Genomic DNA, 14,862 nt, shown 5'->3' on the forward strand with positions numbered 1-14,862 from the left:
TACACTGCCACATTTATGATTTTATTTGTAATTAATCATTGCCTACAAACACTGTATCGGCAAAACATTTGTAGGCTTTGATTACTTTCTAAGAGTCTGAGATGCAACAGAAATGTTCTATACCATCATATGAAACCTCACTTTTTCTTTACTGATCTCAGAATAATTTGCATTTTTGGTGAAGTCAAAGAAATATGGGAAATGTAGGAAAAAAATCCAGACGACTAATCCGTGTCCCATGGCTCATAGAACTTGTTAATACCTTCCAGCAGTTTATTTGGGAAGAGTGCCCATTCAAAATTAAATAATAAGAAGGAAAGACTTTATAATTTTTTCTGGCTATGAGACTCAACCCTGGATCCAAAAATCAAACTAGATTATCATCATCATCAGTAAAACAGTTTCTCCTCTAAACAAAATTAGACCTTTGTTTTTTCACACCTATTGCTATTTCTAAATTATTTCTTTGGGACCACCTTAGCAATTCCAGTCATCTGGAACGATCTGCGTAAGTCTGACTTGACTTGTTACCGGATCATAGAAGTTATTTGCTCAGAGCTGACATTCTGTCTCTGCTCGAGCAACACACATAAAGAAATCTGTCAAGGAGCTCAAAATAAGCTAAACATCTCTCAATTGCAAGTCCAACATGTCTAACTATACTTATAACTTGCCTTTTATCCAAAACTTCTCCAGGCACTAAGAACAAAAGTCACTTAGATTGCCGATTATTTCATTAACTATGTTTTGTTTTTTAGTTGCGAATCTGTATGTTCCCTACAGAAGAATTTATGTTTACTTTGCTTGAAAATGTTTTTAACAACTATCAAACAATAGCATCATGGGTAGGTTTCTTAAACGGTAGTACCCATGAAGTCTAATTTCTGAGGATTTGTATCTGAATCCACTGGTGCCCTACAGTTCATGATCTCTGAAGGAAGTTTCTGTCATGATCACAAATAAGTTTATCTGCTGTCTGATTGAGGGAGTGATTACAAGGGGAAGTCTTTCCTTTAAATTTACAGGGGACATTTACAGGATTTCTTGTCACCACCCTATTTTGCCATATTTCTAACAGATTAATACATTTGAGATATCACCCATCCAAGTCTGGCCTACATATTTGCAAGTTAACAATGGTAGGAAGTAGTCAGACAAAGAGATGTTAGGAATAATCACATTAGAATCTTCTGAAGATGCAAGCCCAGGCTTTCAAAAGCTTGGAGCTTTAGTTTGTATGCTTAGATCCACATTTAAACTACTAAATCACTGGGCAGATTTTCAAAACCGGTCAAGGAAAACTTGCACAACAGCACATCTATAAGACACTCATAGATCCATTTCAAAGACTGGAAGGGGACTCAGAGAAGCTATGAGCTGCTCATTCTGCAAATACAGAATAATTGATTCTGCTAAAAAAGCTGGGTTAGCTTGTATCCTTTAACTACACCCCATAATTCATTTAACAGTGAGGAGGAAATAAAAATGCATACAACACAGGAAAAAGGAAAGGTTGAAAACATCTCAAGAGCTCGTAGCATGTTTTGGAGAAATAAATATCATTTGGACTACCTTTGAATATTTTATTGTTTTCCTCTTAAACCACTTTGTCATTGTGACCTTTCTGAGTACCATGAAGGGTTAACATGTTAATTAAAGCAAGGTATTCTACTCCTCACAATATTAATTAAAATAAAAGCTGCAGCTGGTGTTTAACAGCAATTCAGTCCCAACAGCAGGTTTTAGTCACTTCACCTAAATCAAACATATCATAAAGTTGGCATGAAAATCATATTGTCTGAATCAAACACATCTGGCGACTGACACACGCTTTTACCTATAATGAAAACAACAAACTACCTCTATTATTTATTCAGATGCACTTTAAATTGTTCACTATGCTGATGTCTTCTATCACTCATTTTCGGAAGCTAAAAATCCTAATGAAGATTAATGATTAAGATCGAGAGGGAAGAAATTACTTTCTTCCTCCACAACTGATGTTATAAGTACCGATACTGCTGCCAGTCTGTTTTGCACTCAGACGACAAAGAGTAGCTTTTTAATTAAATAGAGTGGGGAACAGGTAAGCTTGGCAGCTTGGTGCTGGCTTGCAAAGCCCTTACTCAGGGTGAGTGGTACTTTATACCATGACTGTTAGAATATCATTATACTGTAAGTAGTTCCATTAAAGACCATGAAATCCCAGTGTAGGGTAAGGTCCTGCTCAGTTCTTTATTAATTTTTGATTTATCAGGAGTTGTCTCATCGTTTGGGATGAGGACTGCGGCACAGAAAGCTCTGGGCTGTTGCCTGCAGTCTCACAGCTGGGATGGAGGGGCCGGATAGATTCAAGCTGCTCAGATCTCTCGGAGGTACAAAGTGATGCTGGAAAACAGCTTCACACCCTTCCCTTACCACAGGGAATAAAGCAGAAGCTATCAATGTTGACAGAAAGAAGAGAAGAAAATAGAAAGGCTCTGAAGAGGCATCTTGATTGCTAGAACATGTGCTGGGTACTCTTGGGAAATCAAAACATAGGGCTCTTCATTAATACTGAAAGCACATATAGCATTCAGCAATTATTATTGATGTCTAAAGTGCATGCATTACATATGCATATTTAAAGGCTGGAGGCCCACTTGCCTGTTTCTCAGAGGACCCGAAAGGCAAGTGCTCGGTATGTGGCATACTTCCCACCTCAGCCTGACGTACACTGAAGTGAAGAGAAAGAGAGAACTTGCTGTTCTGCCTGCTCCTCCTCACCCCACACACAAGTCTCACCTGAATACCAAACCTCACACTAGAAACACTGACAGCACCACATCAAAATCAACTAGCTGTTCCTTATATTGAGATTAATTAGTTTATTGGGCAGCCTAATTTCACATCTTGAAATATTACCCTGGAAATTGCATTACTGCCATATAAAAGAAACATAGTAGTTAACATCCACCCCGTTCTGACTGATGGTTTTCTGTTCTTTTTCAGATAGATATGACTATTCATAAATCAATTGAATTAAATCAGTAGCTTATTCTCCTGTGCTGGTTTTAATGGTTTAGAAGGCAAACAACTTCAGCACACATGATTACATTTCTTTTAATGGAACCTTGGCAGCTGCATCAAAATAGTTTTTCCAAGGCAACACCATTCTCTTCCTCATCACCAGATGAGTTTGGAAACACGCTGCATTACATTATATGGGGGCACGTGTGCAGCAGAAGAGAACATTGCTCAGTAAGGCAATAAGCCCAGCAAGTGGAAAGAACATATGCAATACTTCTCTTAGCAACAGAGTATTATTTTCAGAAAACTTTTCTTACCTTCTAGAAAAACTTCTGCAACACAATAATTAGCAGGAAATAACTCATGCAAATGAACAGCAGCATTTCAGTTTCCAGGGAGAGTAAGAACCCCTAGCTCCTTTCCCCCCCAAAGAAGGGGGAAACTTGTGTCTATTAAAAGTGTTTTGTTGTTGCAGGGTTTTTTATTTGTTTTGCTTGTTTTTAGATATCATCGGGAATTGTTTCTAAATCTCCTTATGAGGATATTCATTTTTAAAAGCCTTTTCTTTAAATGGAAAGATTGGTTTTCCACGTCATGACAAGACAGAGCATTTTTATCTAACTAAAAAGGAGTAGTACAATCATTTGACTCAGCTGAATGCAACAGTTGTTTAAACACAGAGAAGAAAAATCAGACAGTCAAAACTAAATCTCCTTTACAACACTAATGAATCTAGCTTACATGAGTTAAGATGTTACTACACAAAGTTGTTTGCTTCATCCCTTGTCTGGTTTCTGTTTCCACAACAGAACGGGCAAAAAGACACGTCTATACCCCTGCCATCCCAAACAAAATTTTATCTCTTAGTTTATGGCTGACTTCCTCAGCAAAACATGCAATAAGAGATTGCACTGAGCTCACCAAAACCAAAGCTGTAATCCTGCAACCTTCAGCATAGGCAGAAAGCTGCCAGACAGAGTGATGTGTGAACAATGCTACTCAGTTCTTAATGCCAAAAGGTAGCTGTGAGGAAGATACTTTGTGCAAGAGAAGGGGTGCAACAGAATCATGGTACTGCTGTGCATGTTGGCTGTAGGGTGGATCATCTCTAGCAGGCCTTTTTGCCCCCACTGAGTTCCCACTGACATGCTCAATTTTTAATCGCTGAAGGAAAAGCTGCAGAGCCTTGCTTGAAGAAATCAGCTTTTGCAGTGACTGTACGAACTAAGCTTTTAGACTATAGGATTGTTACTTAACTTTAATTGCAGTCTATTCATTCAAACCTCACAACATGAAAGACAGATCATCTAATGGAGCACAGGACTGGCCATAGCACAGTGACACTGGTTGGTGTTACCACCCAACCCCTACTCTGGGAAGGTAGCTGCACAAGCGGTCTGCCAGTGCTCCTGCTGGAGACTCCTCCCTCCATCTAAAAAATAAATGGTTCGGTACAAGTCTTTATGCTCACAGTTATCTTGCTGACACAGAATATATGGTAGCAAATAGAAGGAGGGAAAACTACTTTTGCTGTAAGGTAGGCCAGGAATTCTGGTGCTGAATGCGCATGGTATGAAAATGGCAGCACCACTGCTCACATGGAAATGTCGCTGAAGAACTGTGCAAGAAGAGAAAACTTTTTTCTGGCACAAGCGAATGAAGCGTTTCCCAAAACATACAGCAGATTATCAGAGCTGGAAGCTCATGCATGTCCTGTCTGAGCTGAGAGCAAGTAAGAAACCAGGTACAACTTTCCCTTCTTACAAGTTAGGTAGAACTACTTTTTACCTTTATGTGCTTGTTTCACAGGGAGCAGGGTACAGGAAGTAACTTTACTGTGATATAGTGCTTACTAATTATTGGTCATTTTGCAAATGCAATTAACTTGGTTGTTCTGTCTGCAGAGATGCTTTCAGAGACATCACCTGACTCCAGAGGACTTTGAAGCCTATGCAAGAACATGCGCTATCTTACCACATAATAGAACAACCTGTGTGACTTTTATAATAGGACTCACTGTTACACTAATGACTCTGACCAGCACAGATAAAAGGTATAAAATACAAGTCACTGTACCATGAAGGTACCTTTTTTTTTTTTTTTTTTCCCCTCCCAGGATCTACCTGGCTTCCCACTTTGAGGGCCTTTAAATATTTAAAAAATGTTTAAATATTCTTCCGACAAAGACATATACTGTGGGGCCTTGTAACAATGTTTTTCTGTCCAAAATAAGAGCAAATATAGCCAACAGGCAAACACATTGAATTGTATATTCACATGAAAAAAGCAGCAAAGTAATTTTACTTTTTAAGAAAATGTGAAAAAATAAAATTATTTTTGCAATTTTAACGCTTGTTCCTCACCAAGACTGCATTTCCAAACCAGAATTCACTATGAAATTTTTCTTATTATTCCTGTTTTTATCCTTAAAAATAACGGCCTGAGGTAGTTTTACAACTAGGAGATATTTAGAGCTTTAAGGCTATCTCTGTCTGAATTGCTGTAGTAATCATTTTTTTTCCTTCTTAATATCCTGTTATATTAGATTTTATTATCAGTTCATAGAAGACATTATATCAACTTCTTTAGAGAAAAACAATAGAAATATAAATAACCTATTGGGCAAAATTCTGTTACTGTATTTTGTATTGTTTATCCCTTAGGTGTCAAATAGGGGGGAAAAAAAGCACACACAACAAAATAAGCCAAAGGTATTATCGTTGTAATAAAAAGAAGCCACACACTTTAACGAAGGCTGAAATCAGGGGCCAATTTAATGTATGCAGAAAGCATACACTCACTACTCTATGGACAGCCAGTGAATAATCAACATTAACATGAGAAAATCTGACATCAAAATCAATCTGAGCTGAGAAGAAGAGATTGCATATCAAATCTTGAGTTTGAAACAATCTATGCAAGTTTTGATGGGCTTTCGTGAAGGTTACTGCTCTTGCTAGATTTTCACCCCTCCAAAGCAAAAAAAAAAAACAAAAAAACAAAAAAACAAAAAAACAACAACCAACAAATCAACAAAATCAACAACAAATTTTAAAAATGATGTTATTACCTGTGCAGATGCTAGATTTTGCTAACGTCATATCCAAATAATTTATTTCCCTGAACTATATGTGCATCAAAAGTTAATGCCTCAATCCACATAAGACACAGAACTTCCCAGTAAAAAGAATAAATGAAGAGATGCTCTAATACAGGTGCTGTAAAGGCAGAGATGAAAAGGGTGTGGAATCTCAAGGCTCTTGGCTTTCCATCGATCTCCAATGTATGCCATCTTTTTATAATGGCAACTGGAGGGGTGGAATGCAAGTTTGATTTTCAGCTGTTTATTTTTCCCAGAAAAAAATATCCCTGGGAAATATTTACACTTCCATGCTTGCCTGCTTGCTCAGTTACAGGAATTATTAGGATCCATTTTAAACCACGGTTGAACAGCATATGCCAACATGCAGAGAGACTTTTAAGAAGCTCCAGACTTTGTGAAGCCCTGGACTTTCCAAAAGCATCCAATGGGACACACCATTTCTTCCCAGCAGAAGGGAAACGAAAAGATAAATGATGGAGATCCAGCACTGCCCACAACATGGTGTCTTGTTCTGAACTGTGCCTGGAGGCATGCTGCTGAGTGCTGCTGCCCTGCTGCACAGGTTGCAAAGCATTTCCCATGGCATTTCTTCCACATGCACTAAAAAGGGAATATTCTGGAAATTAAGAAATATTTTTAATTTTTGTCCTTGCTCACTTGCTTGCATCTTTTACTATATTCTACCCTTAATTTTTACGGATGAACTTTCTTAATCCAGTTATTTAATGATTGAAGCTTTTGCTCACAGGCCTTAAATAATAACCACGATAATTATTTTTTATCATGCCCATTCATACGTGCCTCCTGTCAATGTGCCCGAGGTGCTGCACAGACACTACAAACCACAGTACAAATTAAACATAGGAAAATTAAGAAAAAAGAAAATTCAATGAAATATGTAGAAAGCCATGTGTGGTATTAAGAACAGAAAGGCTGCTTTCAAACAAGGAATTTCAAGGCAAAATAACTGCAAATACAGGGAGATTTCTGTGAGCTCCTTGCTACTAGTCCTATATGAAATCCATTTAAATAAAGCAGATGAAGCCTTTGTTTATTTCCTTCTAGCTGGCATCTTCAAAATACTTTCCTCATTTTCTTTTAAAACATTTTGAGACTTTTTTTTTAATGCAACCCAGAACATTTATCTTTTTTGATACCTGCAGAGCTATAATAATATGGTCATTTCTGGCCAAGATTTTTAAAGTAGCTAAACTGACAACATGCCATATAAGATATGAAAAAATGTTACTCTGTTATACAGAAAGGGATCCGAAATAGAGAGGAGGCTAAGCTTGCCAAGATCAAACAAAGCCCGTGGTAGAAAAAGAAATTGCACCCAAGTCTTCCAACTGCCAGACTTATCACCCCTACTAGGCTGCAGTAAATTTTCCACTGTCACCAAAACACATGGAATTTGGGGATTAAAATCCAAATAAGGAAATGCTAGATCATGAAGCAACAACTGTGACTATAAAAGCATATATAACACTTTTCTATGCAAACCATGAAAGCATATATACAGATGCCTTTAAGAACCTCCACAGCAGCCCCAAATACTAAGTATCAATTTGATAAAATCTTAAATTTAAACTCTTCAGTTTGCAAATAGCTTACTTTTCATGTCCTATTTTTTCCTGCATGATTCATACCTCTTATCAGACAAGCTCTCCTAAACCTGAGTTTAAGAATATCTCCTTACTACTGAACTGTATGTAGTCTGCTTGTTAACAAGAAATGAAGCTGGAAGTTCAGTCACTGCTAATTAAACTCATAATTACAAATGGAAGGTCAGACAGCAGATCCAAGGGCTGTTTGAAAATGTAATATGACAAAAGAAAGAACAAACTAATATAGTAGTTTAGCCCTTATTTGTCAAACTGAGCCATTAGAAGGGTTCTCAGCTGCACACAGGTCTGATTGCAAATATAAGAATAAATATAAATCATTTCAGTTTAAGCAAGTTAGTCAAGGATTAGCACAGGCTACAAACACTGCCTAGATTTATACTTGAAAACAAAAATTAAGAATTGCTCGTTACCAAGTCAGAAAGTGGATCACAGACCTGCAGTCCGAGCTCCAAAGTGGTTGCACCAGCAATTTCTTTCACAGAAATGCAATCTCCTTTGGAGCAGAGTAGTATCTCACTCCTCTGCCCATACATAATCAGGAAATCTGCTAAAGCATACACTGCCCTGTCTGTGAATCTCCATGAATGCAAAAACCCTACTAGCAACTTGAGAATGGAGGGCAGTCTGGGAAGGTCCATGGTGTTTTCTCCTATCCCTGATCTCTGAAAGGACCTAAGGTTTTAAGGTGGGTCTCAGACTCTGCATTCTGACTGTCCTTACTGTCCTGTCACAGTGCAGCAAGTGGTGGCCACCCGGGACGTGCAAAGAGCAGGGCAGCACCTGCTGACATGCCAGGAGGAGGGCCAGCACCTCTCCTTGTTATCATACTATGAAGTCTCTGAGGTTTTTGGAAAAAACAAGGAGGAGGTCTTTGTTCTATCCAAGATAAGTAAATTTCTGACATGCGATCTGGGCACCCGGACAGCACAACACTTGGGAACCCCTTTGGGATGTAGGAAATCTCTCAGGAAATACAGAAATACAGGTAGCACATCAGAGCTGCTTTCCACCATGCCTCCTTAGCCAGGTATTTCACCTTTCTGTGAACCACAGACAGATTCTAAAATTCGTGGTAGGGTTGAAAAGCCTTGTGAGAATTTTTTTTTTTTTTTTTTTAATTTTAAAAGCCTTCTTTATCAGCAGGCTTTCATGACATGCTAATTTAAAAAATCTGCCTTCCAACAGTTCAACACTGCTTCAGTGAATGTCTCGCCAAGCCCTTTCTAATAAATACCATTTATGATTTCTATGACACACTTGTTTTGCAGTGAAATTGTGGAGGTAGGTATCACTGGGTTGATTGACACCTAGTTATTCAATAAAATGTACTTCTATTCTGCTAGTCACAGACTGCACATGCCAAAATTGATGCTGAAACACTTATTAGCTATTTTGGAGGGGGCTTGGGAACAAAATCAGTCTTGTAATGAAAATCTTAACTATGTTGCAGCTTCTGCAGCACCATAAAACTCTTTTCTCCCCTGCTGGCAATTTAACAGCAGCAATTCTGAACACCAGAGGACTTTCCTATGGAGGGACAGACAACAGTACACACTGAGCGGACAGGGGGTTGGTTTCTTAACCATGGGAATAATCTCAGATGTATTTGGTACTTCTCAGCTGGTGAGCAAATTTTCAACTATAATTCACTGCACTTCTTTGGGTGGGAGCAAATGCATTTCAAGAAACTATCCCTTTCTGAGTCCACAAAAGATAAAATATAGGCAAGCGCAAAGGCAAATTTACAAAGGTAAAAATACTCATTCCACATCATACCACACTGAAGCTATGTGCTACTGGATCTGAAAGACTGGGCCATGATGCATTCATGTAAGGGAATAATTTACTTTCTCGGGAAACATATTTGTTTTAAACCTGAGACTACAAAAATGAGCAAGATGTTTCTCCTAATGACTGATGACATGAAAATATTTTCATCATGGCTTAGAAACAGATAGAGTTTCCACATTTAGAGAACCTACTTCTTTAACGCATCGCCTGTCTCCTGGGGCACTAGCAGTTTTTGATGGGTGGGTTTAGACCAAATCTCTTAGAGTAGCAGGATCTCAGGAAGATTCTGCCAACTTTGTAAAAAAGCCATAAAGACACTAAGACAAGCAAATCTCTTAACTAGCTTAGTTATGCCAACTAATCATCAACCCAGAGTATTCTGACAGCTACCATTTCAGATTACCTGGGGAAGGATTTGGGTGCCTAAGCATCTGGGACCACTTTAAATATCCCAGACAGTATGAATAATCCATATTATGGCTGAAAATAAATAATAATAGAGACCCCTGCTCTTAGAGCCAAGTAACTGGACACACGGTGGGCCTTGCAGCAATTCAAATAACAAAAAACCTTTCTGGTTTGGCACATGAATTTATCTCTGGTGTTTGCAGACCACAGTAGTGTTTCCTACTTTCTGTATCCTCTCCTTGTAAAGTGGATGCGACACTGGGAACTTGGAAAGTGGCAGCCACCACTGGGTATAGAAAGGCACATAATCATAATTCTTCAGTTGTAATCTCTAATAGTAGAGGGCAAAATGGGCTCTGAAGTCCTGTGACAATGTCAAGCAGCCCCATTACCCAAATAACTTATCCTTATTAAAATTTTTAATAAGAAGAGGAATCAAAACCACCTGTAGATATTGTAATAGGTCAGCCTCTAAGGTCTGATTTACTCATCAAGCAGCTCAGTTCTTAAATCCAATTACTTTTTTTTTTCTTTTTTTTTTTTTTTTTCTCTTTTTTCTCCAGATTCCTCATTGCATTTCATCACACTTCTGTCCTCTAAAATCTGCTGAGTTCTGGGAGGTGCTCAGTAAACCTGACAATTTCTTCCACCATGAAGGAACAAGAACTTTCAGAAATCATTCAGAAGGTCATTATTCAAACCTTCCAGACAACTATTTCTGTCCTGGGTTTCAAGAACAATTTATTCATTGAGCTGAACCTTGGTGCTAAAATGTAGGATGAGATCTTACAGACGGGTTTCAGAGATACTGTGCACTAGTTTTATTCTCTTTAGTTTCTCATGTCATTTCCAGAAATTACTTGAAGTTCTTATTTCTATTACTGTTAAAATTTACTTATTTCAACCCAACTAATAGAAAATTAATTAAAAAACAGAACTTTTCATTATTTTGGGCTCTTTTTGTAATAATTTTAACAGTATATATATACAAAGCATTGTATTACCTGCATGAATGTAATGGCAATTATTTCTGTCGTTCTGTGCAGATAACATAGAGAAAGCAAAAGCATTTTTGTTGTTGTTGTTGTTTTCCTCTAAGAGACAGTCTCATGTAAGTGCCAACAGCTCTGTTTTAGGTGCTGTGCACAGATTCCAGTCCCAGTTTTCCAGTGAAACCCCAAATGAGATTGACAGAGTAACTGTGTCACTCAGCAGCACCTAAAATCTTTGCCTCAGCATTTTCTAGGAAAGCCTGTGTTGCACTGCCTGTCCTCTAGCCACCTCTCCACTCAATTGCTGTCAGATCAAACATGAGATACCAGACTAATTCTGTCAGCAGTGAATGAGGACAATAAATGGTCCTCTCAGTACTCCATGCCAGGGTGAAGCTGGAAATTTTGCCCATGTTTTGAGAGAAAAAGGGGAAATGTTTAACTGTTACATTTTCTAAAGAAAAACAAACAAACATTAAACATGCCAACAAACAACCAGCAGCCCTCAGGAGCTGCTCAGAGGCCTGGCTTATTGAAAATATTCTTGTAGGATATGGATTAGTAGGCAGGCAGTGGGGGAAAAAGTCAAAGGTGCAAGATAAATTGAGTTTGTTACAGAAGCTGTAATTTATCATCACAATATTGCCAACACAAATGTAGCAAATTATATATAAATTTAATCAAATGAATGCTATATTACATCTATTATCCTGGAGTCAGATTTGGTTATCTTTTCCTCTGTGAGAAGAAGTCTTTTCTGCAAATAACGCCACGGAATCAGGCCATCTATACTTTAAAAAGTCCATTTGTATCATCTTACATGCAAACAATAGCATAAGCAGCAATGCATATCAAAATATCAAGAGCATGAAATCACACATTAAAGGTGAGAAGTGAAAAAATATATAGTTCCCTAGAGTAGTAGTTCCCCTCTGATGTTCAACAAAGAGACACGGATAGCTGAAGTACTTAGATCTCTAGTTAAGCAAAATAAAAATAAACATGAAAGACAACTCTTCTTCAAAAACACACAATTAAAATACCATTGTCCTTTCCACACTTGAGGGTTGTAGGAGTGAAGGAGAAGGGGAGAGGAAGGGAAAAGAGAAAAGCAGTCACTGAAAATAAGAAGAGTATTTTATTAGAGAGTTATCTCCTTCTTGCAAGAATGAGTGCTCAAATGCGTAATACATTTCTGTGAAAGCCAGGTTTCCAGCTCCATGTTAAGAAAAGGCTCTTACCTTATAGGATTATCCATCCTTGATACTGTGAGAAATGCTGCTAAGTTTGCTGTGTAGGATGAGCACACGATAAGGGTGAAGAGCCACCAACTTCCCATTACAATGCGCATAGCCACAGAATTGACAGTAGATTCACCCCCTGCAAGTAAACAGGGAAAATGAGGACGTTTCAGGAACTTCTCCCCTGCATGCTCTGATATGTAGAACTGTGTTGGGGTAACCCTCTGTATTTGTGCATCCCTTTTGCTGTGAGCTAAGCACTACTTCCATTACAACATGTAGTCAACCTCTTGCCCTGGGTACTGTTCTAGAAAATAGTCTTTCAAAATGTTTCCCTCAGGCATTATTCAGGATCAGACATACAGAACATGAATAATATTCTAAATAAGGAAAGTTTAATGGTGAAGTACCACTAATATCCTGGAATTAAATCATTACACAGCGTTCAGAACATTTTCCTATTCGTTTCAAAGAACAGAAAGATAAACTGTATCATATTAGTTCAAAACTTTTTTTTTTTTTTTTTTAATCACATTTAAATGATTAGAAAAGGTGCCAGTTTCTCAGTTGGAGAAGTATTGTAATGTTGAGCCAAGCAGCTCTGCCATTTATTTACCAAGTGATCATTTTCACAGTGAAAAAGTCTGTCAGGAATGGTTTCACTACACTTTCTGAGGAACAGAACAGCGTAACGTAATCCCCCAAATTTACCTACTTCCCACTGTTCATTACCTGGGATAATAAAACATATTACCTCCTTGTACAAAACTTCTCTTTCATCTTTAGAAATACTCTGGCCAAGACTAACATGTCCTGAAATGCTCTAAACAAGATAGAACACTTCTGAACATCCATGAGTGTTGTCTGTAACAGACTATGTACCTTGCTGAACGAAGGCGCCGTACACAACCCAGATGGCACTGTGCAGGGTGGAGGAAGCAGAAGGGCTCGGCTGGGAAGCATTCTGTGCCCTGACTGCCTGGATCCGGTTCAAGACAAATATTAAGACACCAACTATAGGGATGGCTGCAGCAATACAAGCCCACACCGCAAAGTCAAAAGGAGCAAAGAGAGAGAAGATGTTGATTTTCTCTTCGGGCTTCTTGATCAGGATCCCCACCGAATAGTCCATGTACCGCTTGCTGAAATCCACTACACTCTCTCTTTCAGGTGTTATAGTGATGGCTGAGATTGCTAGATCTGCTCTCTGCAAGACAAAGGCAAAATGTCAGATCTCCTTCTTTCACCATGAATTCTGCTAGCATAAGTCTTCAAGAGAAGCTTTTTTAAAAAGCAAGTGGCTCTGTGCATATCTTTTTAAAATCTAATATTTAGACAAAGTAAAATAAATTGTCTAAAAGTAAAATCAGATTCAGTTTTATCAATCAAACATTAATTAATTGCATTGGTTTAAAGCATAACAGTGAAACGTAACCTGTCAAAGTATTACAGAACAAAAAGAGTCACCGTGACTCGTCTGGAATGAAATGCAGTTTATTTAATCTTTATGCCTCACTTCTTTTCCAAATGAAGCCTAAAACTCTAAACCATATTAACCCAATGCATTGCAAGCAGTAAGCAAGAAGCACCATCCATGCACATCTTGCAGTTCTATCAATGCTTCTTTTACTCTACTGTCATCACAAGATTACTGAGAAATAAAATCCTTACTTCTTCCCCATGCAAAATTTATTTAGTTTGTGTTTTTAGTATTTGTGTGTTGTGACGAGCTAGTGTTTGCTGTTCTACCTGCCAACTTCCCATATTAATAAATGGATTTCATATGACAACTGGGGAGAAGATTTTTGCTTTTACAACAAATAAAGTGCCTGCAAAAACTAATAACTGTAAGAATGCCCCAAAGGAAACTTACCTCCTGGAACTGCTTTGACCTCAACATTTAAAGTGAACAGGTCTTACATATACAAAGTCCTTTAAGAGTATGCAAACTCAATGAAAGATAAAAGTATTTAATAAATAAGATTCCCAAAGCTTTTAAGAGCTGCAATTGGTTTTTGATTATTTTCCCATCTTAATCAAAACAGTTCGCTACAAAAAATAAAATGTACTTTTTGTTTCTTATCTCTGTGTTTTGTTGTGAAAGTAGGCCAAATATTAGGTTAGGGAGATCTGCTTTGAAATTCTTTGGAGGCAGTGGAAAAGCTAGTAACAGAAATACTATTATAAATATTTTGTTACTTCAAAGAATTCAATTTCCAAAGAAATTTCACAGGATTTCTTACCAGATTTTTAAGTCAATTAAATTCAAATAGCTTATGTCAATGCAAAATAAGTAAAAAATCCTTTATATTTCCTAATACCAACCAAGTATATCCCATTATCATACACATGTTTTCTACTGCTTTAATTGCATCTATTTCTTCCTAAACATCTACTTCCCAGACACTGAGATGCCTACTTACTACATAATGAGAAAGCTTTCACTTTCAGTAATAACTGCACTGTAGAAGAGTAACCTTTTCTACAAAGGGCATAGACATGGAATATTAATTCCTTTGATTCTCTGTCTTGAATAGCATTTGTCCCGTGTCAGATAGCAAGACCATGAACAAAATACATTTTAATCTTTCTCCTGGAGATTCTAAACTACAGACTTTCCCCATTTACTTCAACAGAGTTGAATTAACTCACTCCTGATTTGCAAGACTTTAATTAACAACGAAATTTGG

The 14,862-nt window shown here is 37.7% G+C and overlaps 1 protein-coding gene across 11 annotated transcripts in view; it reads right to left on the minus strand.

Moving 5' to 3' along the window:
• GRID1 (glutamate ionotropic receptor delta type subunit 1) overlaps nt 1-14,862 on the minus strand; it is a 584,921-nt gene that overhangs the window by 36,347 nt on the left and 533,712 nt on the right. For all 11 annotated transcript variants that reach the window (XM_038181269.2, XM_038181267.2, XM_038181268.2 and 8 more), the window contains 2 exons: nt 13,055-13,379; nt 12,173-12,311 (listed from right to left, as the gene is read on the minus strand). In XM_038181269.2, the coding sequence (XP_038037197.1) occupies nt 12,173-12,311; nt 13,055-13,379 (464 nt within the window). The remainder of the gene's footprint in view (nt 1-12,172; nt 12,312-13,054; nt 13,380-14,862) is intronic.

Source organism: Anas platyrhynchos, chromosome 6 (assembly GCF_047663525.1).
Source record: "Anas platyrhynchos isolate ZD024472 breed Pekin duck chromosome 6, IASCAAS_PekinDuck_T2T, whole genome shotgun sequence".
NCBI lineage: Eukaryota > Metazoa > Chordata > Aves > Anseriformes > Anatidae > Anas > Anas platyrhynchos.